The sequence below is a fragment of the Macadamia integrifolia genome, unplaced genomic scaffold, assembly GCF_013358625.1.
Source record: "Macadamia integrifolia cultivar HAES 741 unplaced genomic scaffold, SCU_Mint_v3 scaffold2160, whole genome shotgun sequence".
Lineage (NCBI taxonomy): Eukaryota > Viridiplantae > Streptophyta > Magnoliopsida > Proteales > Proteaceae > Macadamia > Macadamia integrifolia.
In genome coordinates, this window is record NW_024868548.1 from 60,959 (window position 1) to 80,384 (window position 19,426).

At 39.4% G+C, this 19,426-nt stretch overlaps 1 protein-coding gene across 1 annotated transcript; it reads right to left on the bottom strand.

Moving 5' to 3' along the window:
* Positions 1 to 961: 961 nt before the first annotated feature.
* Positions 962 to 9,878, bottom strand: LOC122065953 (protein TIC 22, chloroplastic). Its single transcript, XM_042629782.1, has 8 exons — positions 9,275 to 9,878; positions 9,091 to 9,153; positions 7,684 to 7,758; positions 6,357 to 6,407; positions 2,267 to 2,326; positions 2,085 to 2,156; positions 1,656 to 1,691; positions 962 to 1,577 (listed from the first exon to the last, which is right to left on the bottom strand). The coding sequence occupies exons 1-8, from the start codon at positions 9,683 to 9,685 to the stop codon at positions 1,485 to 1,487; spliced, it is 861 nt and encodes a 286-aa protein (XP_042485716.1). The 5' UTR covers positions 9,686 to 9,878; the 3' UTR covers positions 962 to 1,484.
* Between the last annotated feature and the right edge of the window lie 9,548 nt (positions 9,879 to 19,426).

Below are 19,426 nucleotides of genomic sequence, written 5' to 3' on the forward strand. Positions count from 1 at the left end.
ACTTCCATGACCCAAACACAGAGACAGAAGAGATACTAGGGTCCTAAGGAGAATGTGATCATAAATCTATAATAGAGTCTGATGACAACAACCGAATAGATCATCTTCATGCATAAGGATAATATATTACCTAGTAGAAAAGATCTAAAATCAACACAAATCTCCCTTTTTTTCTTTTATATTTTCTCAATCATTATAGGATGATTTATTCACTTTCTCTTTTTGGTAATGAATTATTCACTTTCTCATAAATCTATAATTTTTTTTTTTTTGATAAGGCTCATAAATCTATATTAGAGTCTACGACAACAACCGAATAGATTATCTTCATGCATAGGGATAATATATTACCTAGTCGAAAAGATTTAAAATCAACACAAACCTCCCTTTTATCTTTTATATTTTCTAAATCATTATATGATGATTTATTCACTTTCTCTTTTTGGTAATGAATTATTCACTTTCCATATGTATAAATAGAAAGAGATTGACTGTTGTCACCCCACCAGTTGTGGTATATATCTTCTACCAAAATAAAAAAATAAAAAAAAAAATTGTGGGATATACATGTTCCATAGAAAATCAAAATATTTTTATTATTGTTAATTTTTTAGGAGTCCAAAATAAAAATTTTAAAATGTCAAAAAAAAAAGAAATTCAATTTTTAATTATTCTGACTTTTCCCAATACATCAAATATTCAATTCAAACAAGAACTTGCATTATGATTTTCATTCCTTTCCATTCTTTTCTATGGTCTAACATTTTCTTTATACAATCATCTGATGAGGTATCTGACTCGTCTTCCACTTCCATTGGTCACAAACCCAAACAATAAAGATAATAAAGGTCGGAAAGGGTGAGGTCCTGGATTTTAACTAAATTATCACCCGGTTCTAACCAAGATCCCAGCACAATTTCAACTCTCATTACGAAACTCACAACTCACAACTCACAAGATGGGGAAGGGCAATAAGATGAATTTCATAAAGAGAATTGCATGGGAAACATAAAGAGAGCAGACCTATAAATACGAAGGCAGTTACTGATTGTACTGCGCATCAGCGCAGAGACCTCTTAATTCACTTCTTAACGGCAAAAAAGGGTTCAACTTGGAGCAATTGATCGAAGAAACAGATTAATAATCAATGATACAATCATCATAGAACAAACCCACTTTAGAAGGTATAAACCAGGCCTTGGTCCCGGGGGGAATTCTTGACCTTGTAGCAGATCAAAGGGTAGCTGCGAATCTTTTTGCAGAATCTATTCACTATTCCAGTCAATGATCTGAATGTCAAGAAACCATTTTCTTAACTGAGGATAAAGCCTCAGGTTAGCGTCTGCATGTGTATCACATGGAGTGAGAGAGAGATTCTATTGTTTTTATACGGTTGTCTTCATAGCTGACCTGCTTTCAGAGCAGGCAAACTGCATTTCACTTGTGACCTTTCCGATGATCATAGAAGCTTGGTATCCAATGTATCATGCTGCTACAACTTCCTGAATGTGTTGGGAGTAGCTTTTACCAGGTGGGATGAATATAAGATCTTCCCAGCCAGAACTCTTCTCACTTAACTGCATTAAACAAGATAAATTACGTCGTCAGGACTGAATGAATATATAGAAACAATAAGCCAATCAGATACATCTTACCTCCATCTTTTTCAGAACATCTTCCAAACTTCCAACCTGTAGAAAGAAGTAATGCACACATCATCAACTCCACTCCTAAACTTGGAAGTTGTTAAATGTGTCTGTTTGGGAAGGCAGGGGTGGGGAGAAGGGGACAAACCGACCGTCGCCGTCTAGGTGAATTTGCCCATGCTTCATTGGATATTATTGTCCAACTACTGTGATCAATATCACCCATTTATTGGGTACCAATCCCTCTTGTAAGCTGTATTTTGGCAATATGTTCTAGGGATGTTACATACAAAAAAGAACTTGCCTTGAGAGCATTTTTGGACCCATTACAAAACTACCCAATTGATTTTCTCTCAACATGTTCTACAACTTATTTACCTACGAAGCACAAATAATTTAAGGATCAACAATGAATTGAATGGGCATCAACAGCCATACCATAATGTGTTGAGAGACACTGGATCCCCTAGATGACCTTGAGACCTTTGACAGTTCTCTTTCTATGTCTTCCTGTGTAAGCAAGAAACAGCCAATTGTAAAATCTATAGCTGGATCTTACAGAATGCTGCAGTCTCAGCAATAAAAAAATATCTAACAGGGTGGTCAACCAGCTATCAAACCTTTTGGAAGTATATTGGGCAGTAACGCCTGTTCCTCTTCTTCACAACCAAGAGGTCAGACTGGTGATACAAAAAACTGATTAGACTGCATCATTAAGAGGATTACAAACCTAGGACAGAAAAAAGTACGAATAGATAAAAGAAAATGCAGATTTGAAGCAAAAAACATATGTAGATGACAAAGAGATAGATGAAACAACTGCTCAAGCGAACACTAATGCTTCTTGAGAGAGTAAGTGACCAAAGCCCTATTAACTGTTAGACTCGATTCAAATGAGAAGCATTACTGGAGATTTGCTACAGAAATTCTCTTCTGCAATTCCGCTCTATGGTCACATTTTCTGTAAACTCCCAAAAGCTAATGTCTTTTCTCATTAATTTGACATAAGTATTCCTTGACCTCCCCATCCTTTTACCACATATAAAATGCGCTATAAACTCTTCACCACCTAAATTATGCACCATACACTTCTTCCCGATGCATTAAATGGTTTTGCATTCCACATTTGAACCAACTCAAACAAACTTTTCTGAACTTATCGTACTACTCATAAGTTTCCTCGAACATATTTATTTCTGAATCTATCTTTCGTAGTCTTACCAGTCATCCATCTCAATATCCTCATTTCAGCTTCATTCAACTTTTTTATTTGTTATCTTTGCTGCCTATCATTCAGCTCCAGGATGGTGTACTTATAAGTTTTCCCTTTAGCTTTAATGGTATATGCCGATCAAACACACTCCAAAGCTCCCTTCCACTTTCATACACCCTCCTCTGATTCCATAAGCACCATTTCCTCATTCCTTATTTTACATTAAACCAAGACAATGAAAACAGTAAAATAAATCTCTTGATGATCAATGTTCACTTGTCGTACTTGATATATTTTGTTTTATCTGACTAATATAAAGCATTTCTCCATAGTTCTGACTTGGTAGATGACTCTCTTCTTTGTCCCTGCACCAATACTAAATTATCTGGCATCATGTTTATGCATACGAAATTAAATTATGACAAATGCATAAAGCACAGTGCTCAATGCTGAATGTTTGAGCCAACTGCAATTGAAAACTCAGTCAACTCCCCACATGGTTCTGACAACAGTTGCAGCCTCATTGATCATACCTTTAATTACATCAATATCTTGGAATGCATTTTTCTCCCCTCCCTTCCTCATCCAAAATTTCCAAAACTGTCCATTAGTGTTTCCATCCACGCTGATCTCATAGCCTAATATTAGTTTAATCTATCATACTATCCACCTTAACATCTTCTTCAATCTTCAAATTCATCTACTATTATATCACCTCATTTTAATTACCGTCTTACCCTCTGTCACTACATTTATAGCTACCAACCTCCTTAACAATTCCCCTCCCCCTGCCCTTTTTCCACCTGGTCTCTTATATGCAAAAATAATATTACCCTTCTCATTATTTTATCAGTTCCATAATTCAAGGCTCTTACATTCCAGGATGCTAAGCAAAATCATACTTTCTTAACAGCTTCTTTCCACTCAGTCATCCACAGTGTAAGAACCCTAGCCTATTTTTTACAGCAACCAAGCATTAGTCCTTCTGAGGGGACTTAAGAAGCCCTCACTCATTTACCAATGATCCAAGTTACAAGTGTGGTATGTCACTTCGAACATGCTCAAGCAAAAGGTTTAAATAGAAGATTTCCACGATTCACACTGAAAGGTTTGGGTATATGGTTCCTACCTATTTTTTTTCACCTCCTTTTTTGGTGAAAAGTCAGCTACCAACCTGAACCTGATGTACCCAAACCTCCTTTCTGCACTTGTGATGGGCAATTCATAGCACCAAAAGAGTTCGATATAGATGTAGCTAAAATTTATAAATAACCTAGAAGCATGAAAAACATCCTTAACAAGTAATACCAGAGCTTTCCCAGATTAAAACTTTAATCTGGTTGGGTTGACAAGACTACATAATTGTCATCCCCATCCCCTCTCTCGTATGAACAGATCATTCAAACTTCTTCAAAGATGATATAAGATGTCTGCAGTTATTTAAGTAACAGTAGCAGTCTTCTTAAATTTTAGAGCATCTCCTAGTCCCCCCCCCCCCCAATCCTCTGATTGCGTAACTTATATATATTCTGCTATGTCGAACATTTCACTATTAAATTGTATTCTTCTGTTTCTTTTTTCTTTTTCTTTTGTTACCCTACAGTTTATCCCCCTCCACAAACTCCAAGTGCATGAGTATGGGGAACAAATGGTCCTATCCCACGTCATGTTACTATTTCCACTAATATAAGCTGAGAAATTATCTATAGCTTCTTGTTTTTTTCTGAATAAGAGGAGATAGTCGTAGAGGTCACAGTTTATCACATGGCTAATGGACAACCCCCACCATTCTCAGCAGTTATGTATAAACCAAATAAACAATTTATTCCCAAATTCAGTCAAAGAAATACAAAGTCAAATGATGGATTATTTGGATCCCATTCATCCTTGGGTGGGACCTAAAAAAGCTATCTTACTACACGAATAAATACCCACCATCATCAAAAAGATTTATTAGATACACCCATCTCTAGAATTAAAGAAACTGGAAAATAATATTCTTTCCTTTATCCAACACATCAAGAACTAACCCACCACAAAGTCTTGAAAAGAAATCCCACAACAATTATCTTTAAACCATCTCATATAAGCAAGACAAGTTCAACTCACTTTTAAAGTACACATTTGCAATATTTATTATCACTGGAAAAAAAAAAAGGTACAGATTTCCAACAGCTCACAAATTTTCTTTTCTAGTTTCCAAAATAGATGAATATTAAATTTGAAAAAACCAAGCCAACAAAAAGAAAAAAAAGAAGTAAAACAAGGGGGGTGTTATGGGTCACATAAGTTGGTATGTTTCTTCATCACTAGTTCATACTTCATAGTTCATATTGCAAAGAGGGTGGATTCCATTTTATAGAGATATCCCCAGGCACATTGCAGTACTAATTTTCAGCTGAAGCCTTCCAAGTAAGTTTAAAGTGAGCAAAAATTACAGAAATGCCACTGGATTACAATGAAATGGCATTATTGTAACCTTTATGAAACTTTCAAATTTCTTTTTATCATTTTCTATGCTTGTTCTAGGTTGCAATTTGACATGTGAGACAGGTATGAGGTCCTTCATGCACCTACTATCATCCGTCCATGTATGCCACAGGGCATAGGAATGTGAGTTGCGGCAAGGATGACAAAGTATCAACAACCGTTGTTACATTTGTTTTCCCCCAGTAAGCACAGAAACACCAGAAGTAGAGTAATCCTTTATAACAGGAGTTCTTATTATGAAAACCAAAACAAACAAATATTACAAACTATACAGCTAAATGAAGGGGTAATATACTAAAGCTATATGATCCTTGAAAACTGTATCTAAATAATAGATACACCATTAATTTCAATAGTACAAATTTACACCAATAGGCATAATTATTGCATTCACTATAACCTAAAATAGAGCATAACCTTTCTAATGAAGCACATTAAAAGAGTATCGATTAAAAATCTTTTTTCACAAAGTGATAATAAATCCTGAAAAAAAATCACTAACAACATCTCTCTTTTGTTGTACAAACTCAGTGTCTCACAATTAAACCAACATACACATAACAACCCCCACACAACCCTTCAAATGTGTGCGCATTCCATCTCAAAACTGTTCCACATGGGTGTGCAGTACCCAAAAAACAAAACATCAAGATGATCGCAAGCAATCTTATCAATATCCTAGAGAGAATAGTTGTTTTTCTTTTTTTTTCTAACACAACACCCCCCCCCCCTTTCAAATATCCACACATTCCATCTTAAAACTGTTCTACATGAGTGTGCTGTATCCAAAAAATTAAAACACGAAGATGATCACAAGCATTCTTATCAATCCCCTAGAGAGAATAGCTCTTGCACACATGTCAAAACACAGTCTGAACTAATAAATCAATTAAATTCACAATCAGCATCCCCAAGTAGCCACCAACCATAATCCTAACAAAAATACAACAATGCTCCGCAACGTGAACCACACCAAACCAAAAGGACTCCATCAAACAGAAACATACCTGAAAAACAGGAACTCCATCAAACCCACTCCTGAGATCTGCAGCTTTTAGCTAGAATCAGAAACATTATGAGTTAGCTCCTATAAATGTAACCAAGCAATAAACATCCTAATTAAAGTCCAGAAGTAATTATATATCTAAATTTCATGGAACCGGAGTGAGAAAAATATAGAGAGAACAACGGCTAAAGCCATGAAAATTAATGTATCATGGTGATTCCAACTAGAATGTGATGCTATAGTTGTGCTTTTGGAATACCAAAGCAATTCTGTTGAAATCTTATGATTTGTGATACAATCCTGGTTCATGAATCCAAGATTTTCCAACTTAAATCTGACATCCTTCTATAAATAACAAACCAGGAAAGTCACCGGATGGAACCATTGTATCAAAACCATATTGCATGGGTTTGGTCAAGTTACCTGTGCATATGTTACATTAGTTTGGATGCATTATATGGGTTTAATACAAGAATTGGATATTATGGATCTGCCAGTGGGTACAGACAGGTCCACGAACAATTCTTTCATAGCAATTACATCCAATTCCCAAGGAAGTAAATATATGCATTCATTGTCCCTTTTTGTTTTCCTCTGGCATCTGAAAATAGAAACATTTTAGCAGGAAAACCACGTGATTTTGAACTTGCAATTTCTACAATCAGCTAAGTTATAAGGCAAGAACTTGCAACAATACAAATCCACAGTTTATGGTATGTGAATATAGAATTAATGGGCACAAACCCATTAGAAAAACAAAAATAAAAAAGCTATGGCCCTTGCAGTGCAACATTGTGACACAATCTTGGGGAGTTATTTAACAATATTGATCAATTTGGAACCTTGGATACTATTTCGATTATATAATTATGCAGTCTGGTTGCATGGCAGGATCAAGTTAAGTACTGATCAAGTTTGAGAAGTAGTAGGAATGCTAATTTCACTTCCACGTTTTTATGGATGCTTTTTCTTATATATATATATATATATATATATAATGGAGGAATGTTTCCTGCCCACGGCATAGCCTCCTCTAGACCCCCTCTCTCTATTCCCCCCCCCCCCACCCCATGAAATGAGCTCTATGCCCCCTTATTGATTGAACCACTAGGGGGCTCTCATTGGCTCTCGCGTACCCACGTAGCCGCCGCCACCGAGCAGGAAACACCTTCCCTATTTATATATATATATATATATATATACACACACACATATCAGTTATACAATTTATGAGATTTTGAATTGAGAAATAAAGAATTGATTGCAGATTGTGTTATGCAATATATGAGAGGTAAAATTGATCACTATACTATGTGTAGATATCTAACCTCTAAAGCATTCCTTATTTGTGCAGGATCAGGCAAAAACCGGAATGCAATTCCTTCAACCTTCAACATATAAACCTGCAATATTTATTAAAGAAAAAATATTAATACTGGAAAGTGTAATCAAGCATGTAAGCTAAAAATGTCATATATATGCAAAAAAAAAAAAAAAAAAAAAAAACCTGAATGATAGTACTAGAAAAAGAGTAACATAATGTATTCCCCCACTTGCAACAATAACAAATGAGAAGTACTACTTATGTTTTTCCCAATTTTCCAGACACAGATGCCTTATACGTTATTACTTTGCAAAACTTCAATGTCAATATTAAATCTATTGACTGCATCTAGTGAGGACTTCGAACTATTACATTGATTGATCCGCTCCTGATGAGAAGTAAGCCCAACATGAACATTCAATCTGATGGCGTGCCTGAGAAACCACTTTAGGCTTTCATTTTTTTTTTTTTTTTCCTTCTTCTTATTTATTTATTTATTGTGATAAATGAAATTTTAACCTTACTTAAGGAACTGATTATGGATCACCAAATAGTTTCATGTATAATTGCCAAAAAAGATTTCCTTTTCCATCATCTTCCGCTTTGTCTCGTTTCCCGCCAAAAGAGTAGCATTGTAATGACATCACAGTTCACTACCCACCTCAGGACCATGGCAATAACCTCCATAAAGATATTCACTGTCATGATAGTCCAAATATTCTTCAGGAGAAGCATCCAAATTCCAAACTCAATGTGCTATTCCATCTAGCAAGTAATTTCTCGTAAATGCTGTACAAGGGTTCTGGTAAGGACTAGAAATTGGACAGGTAAAGAGAGTTCTCGTTCAGTTATGTACCTTCTTAGAAACCAATAAACCTTAGCTTCTATCCCATTCAATTCAGATCAATAGATTGGACAAATAAATATTTTCAATTAGATTATTTGTTATTATACATATTATAATGGCAAAATAGCTCCAGTATAGGGCCACCAAAAGGCCATATTGAAAGGCCTGGTTGCAAAAAAATACGCAGGAGAAAGCCCTTGGGCTACTGTTTGCCACTACAAAGGCAGCAGGTGGAAGAGAGAAATATCCTCACTTGACTTACTTCAAACACAAAATTTAAAGCATTTTTCTTCGTTGATAAGGTAAAAAAAAACGACTTTTAAAACTTTCCCTTTACATCATGATACAGAAGTGTTTAATCAAAAATAAAAAATACGATTCAACTAAACCCTTTGGATGACTCGCCAAGAAATTTCGTGAGCAAACAGTTACCAAAAATAGAACTTCAATAAATTTGACATAAAGCACAAAACTTTTCACCATATACTAGAGAAATCAAATATACTAAACATGGTAAGGGATTAACCCCATGAAAGAAAAAAAAAAAAAATGTAAGATAAATACCTGATCAAGGGTAATAGGGACAACCCGCGCACCCCTTCCTAAAACAGGTTGTCGCAATTGAACCTGAAAATCACCACAACCATAAGATGCATCAACCAAATTACATAAGTTTAAAACAGAACCAGAACCATGAAACCTAAAACAGAGAGATAAAAGAGTAGGACACGGGGTGAAAGAAACTAACTTGGGCAAGAAGCGATTCCGCGTCCTCTTGACGAAAGCAAAGCAATCCGAGGGATTTGACGCTATTGGGATCAGAAATAAGAACGAACTCGTTCTTAGAGTTACTGACGGTATACACAGAGGTTCCTGAGAGGGTCTTGGCGATGTAGTCCGGGTTTAGAGCAATATCGAAGACATGCTTTGGCTGCCACATTTCATGATTCACAGAGGCGAAGAGAGAAGGCAGAGGGCGATCACGTCGTCTTCGCTGCGGCAAATTGGTGATCACATTACCGACGAAACGCTTACCTTCTTCAATCCGAGTAGTTATTTCAGAGCCGAATTGCAGCCAGTGCTTTTGGATAAATGCGGAAACCGAGAGCAGTGGATGAGTGGCCAGTGCCTGTGGTGTCGGTTTCGGGGTTTCTTCCATCGCTGAAAGTGAGACTGAAACTTTCCGTAGTCTTTGATTCGTTTGGTTTATGGATACGTACAATACGGAGGATAGCGTTCTGATGTTGTTTCGGACTTTCGCTACTAGGAGACTTTCCGGTCTGGAAGCTGTAGGGCTGAATCCTGTTTCCACCACGACTCACCACGTGTTTCAAATTCAGAAGATGACTTTTTTTTTTTTTTTAATTGGATAATGAATCCGCTCGCCGTACGATCACCTAATTATACTCAGAACTTCAACGGGTCTCCACCAGACTTCAACACAGGAAAACCCAATTTCTTAGTCCCTCAGATAAATTGGTGTTAATCCATTCCACACTCTCTGCTATGCCCCTTTATGCTATGTCTTGTTTCTCTCTCCCAGCTTCAGTACATATATCCCTAGATTCCATTAGCCCTGATTTCTTTTGGTCCAATGGACCCAACTCTTAAGTTCCCACCATCTATTGGTTGACCATCTGCAAACCGAAACGGTTTAAGGGACTGAATGTTAAAGCTTCAGGGACTATGAATAAAGGCTCTATTGACCAAAAAGGCCTAGGAACTTCTGACTCCCACTTCAAGTCTATGGACCTGCCTTATGAAGGCCAAATATTTCCCTCATTCCACATCCTTAACGCAACTTGCCCACCTTCTGCCTCTTGGGGCTGGAAGTCAGTTTGTTCTGTTAGAGACCTTCTTAGGACAGGTCTTTTTTTCCAACTGTGTAATGGGGAATCAATTAACCCCTGGTTAGATTTTTGGATACCAAATCACTATCCTTCCTCTGCCCCTTTCCCCTTCCTTTGGATGCATCCACCTTAGTATCCATGCTTATAGACCCCATTGGTCGCTCATGGCTTAGAGAGTTGATTTTCGCTTGGTGGCCACCTGATATAGCCTTCCTCAACCTATCCATCCCCACTTCTATTGATATACCAATATACTCATTGACCAGTCATTGAAGAAGTCGAAGTGCATACTTGGACATGACAAGCACTCTGCCGACCTCCTATGCTAAGAGCTCAAAAGAGTGAGGGGCATATGATATACCAATATACTCGTCGATCAATCGTTGAAGAAGTCGAAGCGCGTACTTGGACACGAGAAGCACTTTCCCAACCTCCTATGCTAGGAGCTCGAGAGAGTGGGGGGCGTATGATATACCATATATCTGTTGAATATCCCCGACCTCTTTAGTACGAGCATAAGTAGACTCTTTTGACCAACAAAGGAGACCTTGACCTTATGGCCTACTCGCACATGGAGACCCCGCATTGATGATCAACTTTAACTATGACTAAGGCAACTAACCAGGGTCAAGTGGTTATCTAACTCCTAGACCCACCACAGTCAAGTTAGCCGTTGCAGGACCTTACCATGGTCAGGTTAGCTGTTACAAGACCTTACCATGGTTAAGTTAGGTTGAGTTAGCCATTGTAAGCCTAGCCACGACAAGGAACGATCCCTCCAATAGGAAGAGGATCTATGTCGGCATGCCAGAGACTTTAGATGTGATACCCTACTTTCTAAACCCGGTCTGATTACCCATATTAACTTGGTTTAATCATATAGGGGTTGAACCGGAGCGAATTGACATAGGTACCATATGAAACATGGTAGCAAGAGTGACCTTGAACTCGGGTTGGCCTGACATGACCGAACGGGTACCAAGTGTAATATGTGCACCCAAGCCTTGCACTTGCATGCGCCACGAGGTCATGTACAAGAAGTAAAGATACGTACTAGTATTTGTGGGTGCCAACGTAATTTAATTATTAGTATGAGTTTGTCCTTGTTGAAGTCCAAATGGAATATTAGCAATGGACTAACTAGAATGGTATACTCACCTGAGATATACCCATCGGAGATATACTCACCTAAGACATACCCACCAGAGATATACTCACCTGAGGATACCTAACTGAGAATACCCACCTGAGATATACTCACATGAGAATAGCCACCTGAGATATATCCACCAGAGAATGCCCACCTGAGATGTAACCACCTATGACTAGAAGATATTTTTGGGGCCCAGTTATAAAAGAAGAGACATTTATTGTCTTTTTCCTCATTAATGATAGTTGGTCGGTGGGAGAGTAAAGAAGAGATAAAAAGAAAGAAGAAAGGAAAAAGGAAGAAGAAGAAGAAGAAAGAAGAAAGAAAATCGACCATAGAGCTTCACCGGAGTTGGGTCTTGGTATTTTGAGCCTGAATTAATGATCAGCTCACTGGGATCTTCGATTTGAGGTAGGTATTGTACACATTTTAAGGATTCTTAAGAAACTTCTTGCTTAAACCCTCTTTTTGATTTTTGGGAAAGAACCAACTTGGATCTTGCGAATCCTACTTAGATAATTAAATCTAAGGTCTAATGGAAGGAGTGTTAGTAAAGATCTAGAGTATTTGAAAGTTCTTGAGCTAAAGAAGTGAAATTTAGGGTTTCATTGGTGTTCTTGAGAAAGAGGCAAGAATCTTATTTTTCTTTTGATTTGATATTAGATCTAGGTTGATGATACATGATTGGACCTTAGATGAGTGATTTAATTCACCGGATAGACCCCAAACAAGTTCCCCAAGCCAAAGAGAAGGTGGGGAAGATGATGGAAGAATTTCGTTTCAAAACTGGGGGGTGTTCCAAACCCACCTATCTTTGGGTCTCTAGCCCACTTGAGATCCCAGAACTCAATTTCTGAGCTCTGGTGTAATTGACGGGCATGAAACTAGTGGGCTCTGAGGACCGCTTGTCTTTGACTCATGCCCACCTGTCTCTCCAGAATGCCCAAAATAAGTCCAAATTTGATGGGCAACCCCCATTTATGATTCTAAAACCGATTTTAGTGTTCAAACATGATGATTTTGATCCTAAAATAGTGAAATGATAAACCATTATGTTTATGATAGGTTACACTCATTATATGCGTACCCGCACATCAGATCTCTTACGTGCCAGGTACAAGCACCGTGTACATATACAAGTAAGTGGGGAGTGGACTCTGATTTAATTTCAGAATGTTATGCATCACTTAATATGTGTTAGTCTAGCCATATCATCATGTCACTTGTGTGTAGAATAGACATCACGTATGCCAAATCACGCATTGTATATGTATTTGTATAACATGTTATTCTTGGCTTTATGATGAATATTCTTTATGTCTTGATGTATGTGATAGAAGAATTTTATTTGGACATGATATGCATGCTAGATTTAGATGTCGTAGTCATCTTGGAAATGAGTGCATGGTGGCTCGTGGAATGGAAAGCGGTGCCATCGTGTAATCGTATTATGCTCATATAGAAGCATGCGGCTAGAATTTATATACCCCTTTGTGCTCTTCCTAACAGGGGTTCATGTATTGATTTACTATTGGGGTGAAGCATCATGTTACGATTGTCGAACTCCTGCAACGGTTAGAAATATGCACGAATAATCACTAGGATAGTTAGTAGCCTTGATGGTATATTCAGAGGGCCGATCATACTGCTTTTATTTTGGGTGGAGTCACCCATTTATTTTCTGTCATTTAAATTTTTCGGGAGTTGGTTTGCATTTTAAATTTCGGTACCAACGGTGGGCCTTCTCCGACAACCTTATGGGCGTATTATGGGATGGGGTTCATGGCTCATACCCGGGGCATATGCGCACTATGGTTGTGAGTAACACATAGCCTATGAACTAGTAATGTTGTTAGGCTAAAAGGATTAAAATGAATTACATACATATAGGCGCATTTGTGTTGTGACTGTTTGTGTGGTTTTCCTTATGTAGTCTTCCTTTTCACTTACTGGGCTAGTGAGCTCATCCCACGTGCACAACTCTTTTTAGGTTATTTTGTAGGTTACCCGCTTGGAGATCAGGAGTCGGATCCCACTGTGGAGTTTCTCTCTAAGGACTAGTGGGTCCTTAATAAGTTCGAGCATGGTGTCAATTGCATGTGCGAGAATTGTGTTGCATGGCAGCAGTGACTCCTGGGTGATTCTTTTTTATTCTTTTGATGTACTCCCTTTTGATGACTTGATGTTTAAATTTTTATACTTTTGTGTATGTATCATGCCTTCGGGCCCAAATGTATATAACTTTTATAACTCAATTTGGGTATCAAGTATTTGGGAAACAGTTGTAGGTATTATTATGAACATGCCTTCCACTGAAAATAAAGGTCTTATCTTAATTTAGTAGATGTATGATGTATTACAGTTACTGCATTGTTGATCCTGGCAGGTTTGTAAGTTAACAGGAGTTAACTCGATCACCGACTCAATTTTGTGCTAGCGGGTTGTGACAATGATTGTATCAGAGTACGATGCTCTACTTGCCTACATCATACTGCTTAGACCCTATAGAAACTATAATAAGTCTAGGGTGGGTGAAGATAAAAACCTTATGAAAAGTTATAATTAAATGTAAAATTTATAACTCTTGCATTTCATGGCATGCATGCATTAATAGCACAAATTCTAGTTAACTAGTTTGTAATTGTCATAATTGAATTCACTTGTTAGTGAAAAGTTTAACAAAATTTCAGCAGCATAACGGCGTAAAATGAGAAAACAAAAAATTTTCAATATGAAACCTGATAGACAACAAAAATAATATGATAATAACATATGGTGACCGACATAGCCACCATCAAATCATGTAGTTTAATATAAGCAAACCATTCAAAAATTTATAATTACTATCAAAATTGTCACACCCCGTTCTCGCGGAACTGGTCCAGTGATCAGGTTAACACCGGTTAACCCAAACCTGCCAGGATCATCTGATACTGTATTCCACCATAGCATACACACAACTAATATAAGCTCATCAGATCAGCGGAAGACTAAGTTTTACCTGTGAATAATCCCATAATACTTGATACCCGAATTGTGATACAATAATTATATACATGTGGGCCCGAAGGCACGATATTTACACAATAAAAGTACAATTCATATATCAAGTATGTAAAGGAAACCATCAAAATAATCAGAGTACACAGCTCAGCTCGGTATCTAGACTAGAGCTCAGCTCGGCATCAAGGATTGAGCCCAGCTCGGCCTCACATGGTAGAGCTCAGCTCGGCCTCAGAAGTGGAGCATAGCTCGGCATCAGAACTGCGGTCCCACAGCACAACTCTCGCACGAGCAGTCAGTGCCGTGCTCTAACTCCTCAAGGGCCCACCAATCCTCCTCGGGGAACTCGACTGTGGGACCCGCCCTGTGCTCTTCAGATGCATGACTTGCAAAATCATCTAAAAAGGGGTGTACACGTGGGATGAGCTCACTAGCTCAGTAAGTGGTAAGATGGACCACACAGTAGTCCACACAGCAAAACACATCATATGCACTACATGCTATGCAATACATTTTAATTCACATCCACCTAAGCAACATTACTAAGTCCTTGGTTTTAGTGCTACTACAGCCACAGTGCGCATATACTCCGGGTACGAGCCGCGAACTTTATCCCGCGATACGCCCAAAGGGCTGTCGGAGAAGGCCCACCGTGAGTACTCGGAAATGTAAAGACAATGCCGTCCACCGGCTCTCAACAAAAAAGTAAATGACTGAAATTAAAGGTGCTAACTCCAGCAATTTAAAAGCAGTACGATTGGCCCTCTTGAATGTACCACCGGGGTTGCCGACTGTCCTAATGACCCGCCGGGCATTATGTCTAATCGCCACAATGACCCGACAACGGCGACCACTGCTTCCCCCCAACTGATAACCCAACACCTTAACCCCTGTTGGGAAGGGTCGTAGCACGGGACGGTGAAATCCTAAACCGCATGCTCCTATATGACAATAGTACGATTGCATAGTGTCTCCGCGTCCCATTCCACGGGCCACCAATGCACTCGTTTTCAAGCCGACTACGGCATCTAGTCTATCAATGCATTATGCACCATGATGTCAACATTCATCATATAAACATCTCATTTAATTGGCATTTAGAAAGTAAACATAGCACACATGCATAACAATGTGAGGAATGACTAATCTACATAGCATGTTCATGATGGCATGACTAGACTAGATATAATTAAATGAATGCCAAACAATACCTTGAAACAAGGCCAAACGTCCTCTCCCCACTTACCTGTAGCGTACAAGGATTCTCGTTCGGTACGGGTGAGATCCGGTGCGAAATGGGTAGGATTTGGTGAACCTAACATAATTGAGCGGGGTTAGTACTTCACCATTTTAGGATCAAAATTAATGAGATCCGATGACAAAATCATGTTTAGAACGTTAAAAGAAGGTCACACGTCCGATTTGGGTCCAATTAGAAGTAAGAATCACCTTCGGGGCCACACAGGTGGGTCAGACAGGTGGGTTGTCTGGCCCACTGGTTCTACCCACCGGTTGGCCCGCCGGTTGGGCCAGGGGGCCCTGCTAAGACCGGCGGGTAGGGTGGCCCGCCGGTTAGCCCGCCGGTTGGGCCCGTCGGTTGTGCCCGAAGGCCCTGCCCTCTCAGGTGGGTTCTCACAGGCGGGCCAGATGGCCCACCGGTTCCACCCACCGGTCTTGGCGGGAAACCTGCTATTTCTTCCCAACTTCCTCCATTCTTTGGGGATTCAAATGGGGTTTTTTCCAACCCATTCTTCACACCTTCAAGGTCTTATAGGATGGTTCTAACCTAGATCTAGGTTAGATTCAAGTGATGGGAACCATCTTACCTTCTTTGCTCAAGAACAACTTCAAACCCTTCAAATCACTTCAAACCCACAATGCTTCTTCCACCTTGTGAATACCTCTTCAAATCCTTTAAGATCAACACATAAATCATCTATTAAACCTTAGATTTATCATTTCAAAGGGGATCTACAAGATCTCAAGAAACCCTACTCGAATCAAGGGTTTAAGCTTGGGTATGGTGAATGTTCAAAGAACCCAACTTTGCTTACCTCTAAATGTAGATCTAGAGTGGAAGATCACTCCTCCGTCGTCGGAATGGGAAGATCAAGCTTCAGCGCCGTTGAAATCCTTCTCTTCTTCCTCTTCCTTCTCTTCCCTTCTTCTTCCCTTTCTTTTCTCTCTCCTCTTTACTATCTTCACCAACGTACGGGTGTCATAAATGAAAAGAAAAGAAAATCATAAATGCTATATATATACTTCCTAAATAACTAAATAGTGCACATGGATGGGTCACTCCGGTGGGTGGGTGCACCCACCTGTCTGCCCACCTGAGGGCCAAAACTTGGGATTTTGACAGAGTTCGGGCCTGGCGTGAACCCCACCCTGGCATACAATGTAGTATACGTATATATCTTAATATACGGTTATAATACCTGCTTTATCCGTACATGGCCTTATGGTAGGTGCATGTACACGGCTTGGGCACTCCCGTCTCTTCTGGCACTGGCTTGGACTTGTCGGGGCCAACCGGTGTTTAAGGTCACCCTTGCCATCATAGCCCATAAGGAACCCGCTCTAACTCCCTCTGGTTCGGTTCCTGCATGGTTAAATCGGTTCAACCGCGTAATCAGACCGGGCTTAAGAAGTAGGGTATTACAAAAATCATAATTCAAATTCTAAGTACACAAGTAGAAATGACAAGTAAAAGGTCAGAAGAAGGTAATAGGCCATCAGCTTAAATCATTAGTCAGAGTCATCGCTAGAGACATCGAAAGGCTCTCCTAAGTGAACCCTAGAGTCGATACTGAGATGTGTGTCCCAATGAGTGAATCAATCAAGGAGGTGCACCACTCTCCTCTGTACGCGTCGAACATCTGCAGAGATCACCTTAGAAGAGTGGTACATATCCCAGGTGAGTCGCTAAAACCTGAACTCCATCTCTCCAAACTGTCTCCACATCTGGAGCTCTCTACTGGTGTTCTCATCCACTCTCCTAAGAAGCTCTTACTCCTTAGTCGTACTCTCTCTAAGCTGATCTCTAAGCTTAGCCTGACCTTCCCTCAAGATCCTCAACTTTGATAGTATATTCTGTAGGATAGATGCCTCTCCAGTAGGTGGGGGAGCTAAGGCCTATGTGCCAGAAGCACTAGGGATATCTGGGCCGCTAGCTCTGGCTAATCTAGAACCCCCAGCTCTAGGGAAAGATGGATCTGCTGCCCTAATATCCAATGGCACCTCCTCCAAAACCTCTTCCTCTCTGATATCCTCATGATCAAGTACCTCCTGGGAACCCTCCTTTTGGTATAGGAAATAATCCCCGTCATCTCTGTCATACTCATCCTCATCCATGGGCACATCCTCCTCCTGCTCCTCGTCTATCTGGGGCTCTACCATCAAGGCGCATAAGTTCATCTACCTCAAGTTCCTTTCAGTGAACTTGTCCCTTGGGACCATTCTCACATCCCCAGAAAGGTTAACTACAAAATGTTCAAAGACTCGAGTGAGAGCTCTGCCATAGGGTAGGTTTATGTCCTTTAGATGCATAGCGTGGTGGTGCATAGACCTCAGCATGAAGTAGGGAAGGCATAGTCTCGGTACATTACCCTCTAGCGCAGACAACAGGCAGGTAGCCAAGTAGGTTGATATGAAACTCACTTGATTCCTGTGACCACTCCTAGGAGCTAGGTTGAACTGCACCAATCTGGAAAATACCGTACTCGCAAGGGAAAATGCTAACTTAGTTGCAGGTCTCACACGTGAGCTACTGATCACATTATAGATGTGCTCTTGCATGTTCTGGCTTATTAGTGGGCCTATGCCTCTGGTCCGAGGAGGACTGTACCCATAATCTCTGCCAATCGATCCACAGTCAGGATGATCTCCACACCCTTCACCATACTAAATATGGCAAACTCCCCCTCCGCCTCTGTAGCCTTAAGGTTGTAATAGAACTTCCTCACTAAGCCCTTATAGCACGGCCGGTCAATGTTAATGATAGACTCCCAACCAAGAGTGAAAAACCTCTCTAAGAGATGAATACGAGAGAAATGCTCCACAACCACTTGTTTCTCCAACATCACAGGTAGTGAGTGGAAAGTACCCCACAAGGATATAGCTCTCGAACTATAGAAGACCATCTCATCATAGTTGGATGGGTCTTCAAGATCCTCCCATTCTCTAGATGGAGATGGGGCTGAAGAACTAGACCCCACCTCTTTCTTCTTGGCTTTGGAAGCTTTCCTCTTCCTTGATGGATCGACCGATTCCTTGCCTTTTCATGGTGGCATCCTGAAAATGCAAAGAAAAGAGATAATAAGCTGTAAAATGAAAAGTCAAAGTATAAGGGGTACCAAGTTGAGACAGATAGTAGAAGTAGAATCAAAGAAATGAATATTATAAGCTATGATAGCATATGGCAGAAAGTTTTAGGAAATGTGATCTAAGATAGCATATTACAAGTTATCAAACCTGGATACCTAAACCGGCCAAGTGATTCAATGCATAGATAAGAAGGATTTAGGTGATGGAAATCACTAAGTAAACACAAGTGATGCAAAGTGGTTAATGAGATGATGCATGTGGTGATTAAGGTATACAGTGATCCCAATGAGATGTAGACTTAATACATGAATAAGTCCATGAATATAGAATATGAGTAGATCCTTTCAAGAGAACACGAGATACAGTAGTAGATAAAACAAGAGATATAATATCACTATTGGGTTCGAAATAAGAAATTGAAGGATTTCAAACAAGTATACTAAGCATGTGGGAAATTTCAAATTTGGGAACCTAGCCAAATGAAAGATTTACATTTCAATGGAACACAATTGTTGATGATTCTAATATGCTTGAGGAATTATGATTCAAATGTAAAAAATGAATTCAAGAA

Bases quoted from the DNA above. Each gene is read 5' to 3' on its own strand.
- LOC122065953 (XM_042629782.1), bottom strand. From the start codon at position 9,685: ATGGAAGAAACCCCGAAACCGACACCACAGGCACTGGCCACTCATCCA. The intron at 6,408-7,683 runs GTTAGATATCTA...TTCTGATTCTAG, and splicing joins AAATAAGGAATGCTTTAGAG to CTAAAAGCTGCAGATCTCAG. The intron at 2,327-6,356 runs GTATGTTTCTGT...TTGTATCACCAG, and splicing joins ATGGAGTTCCTGTTTTTCAG to TCTGACCTCTTGGTTGTGAA.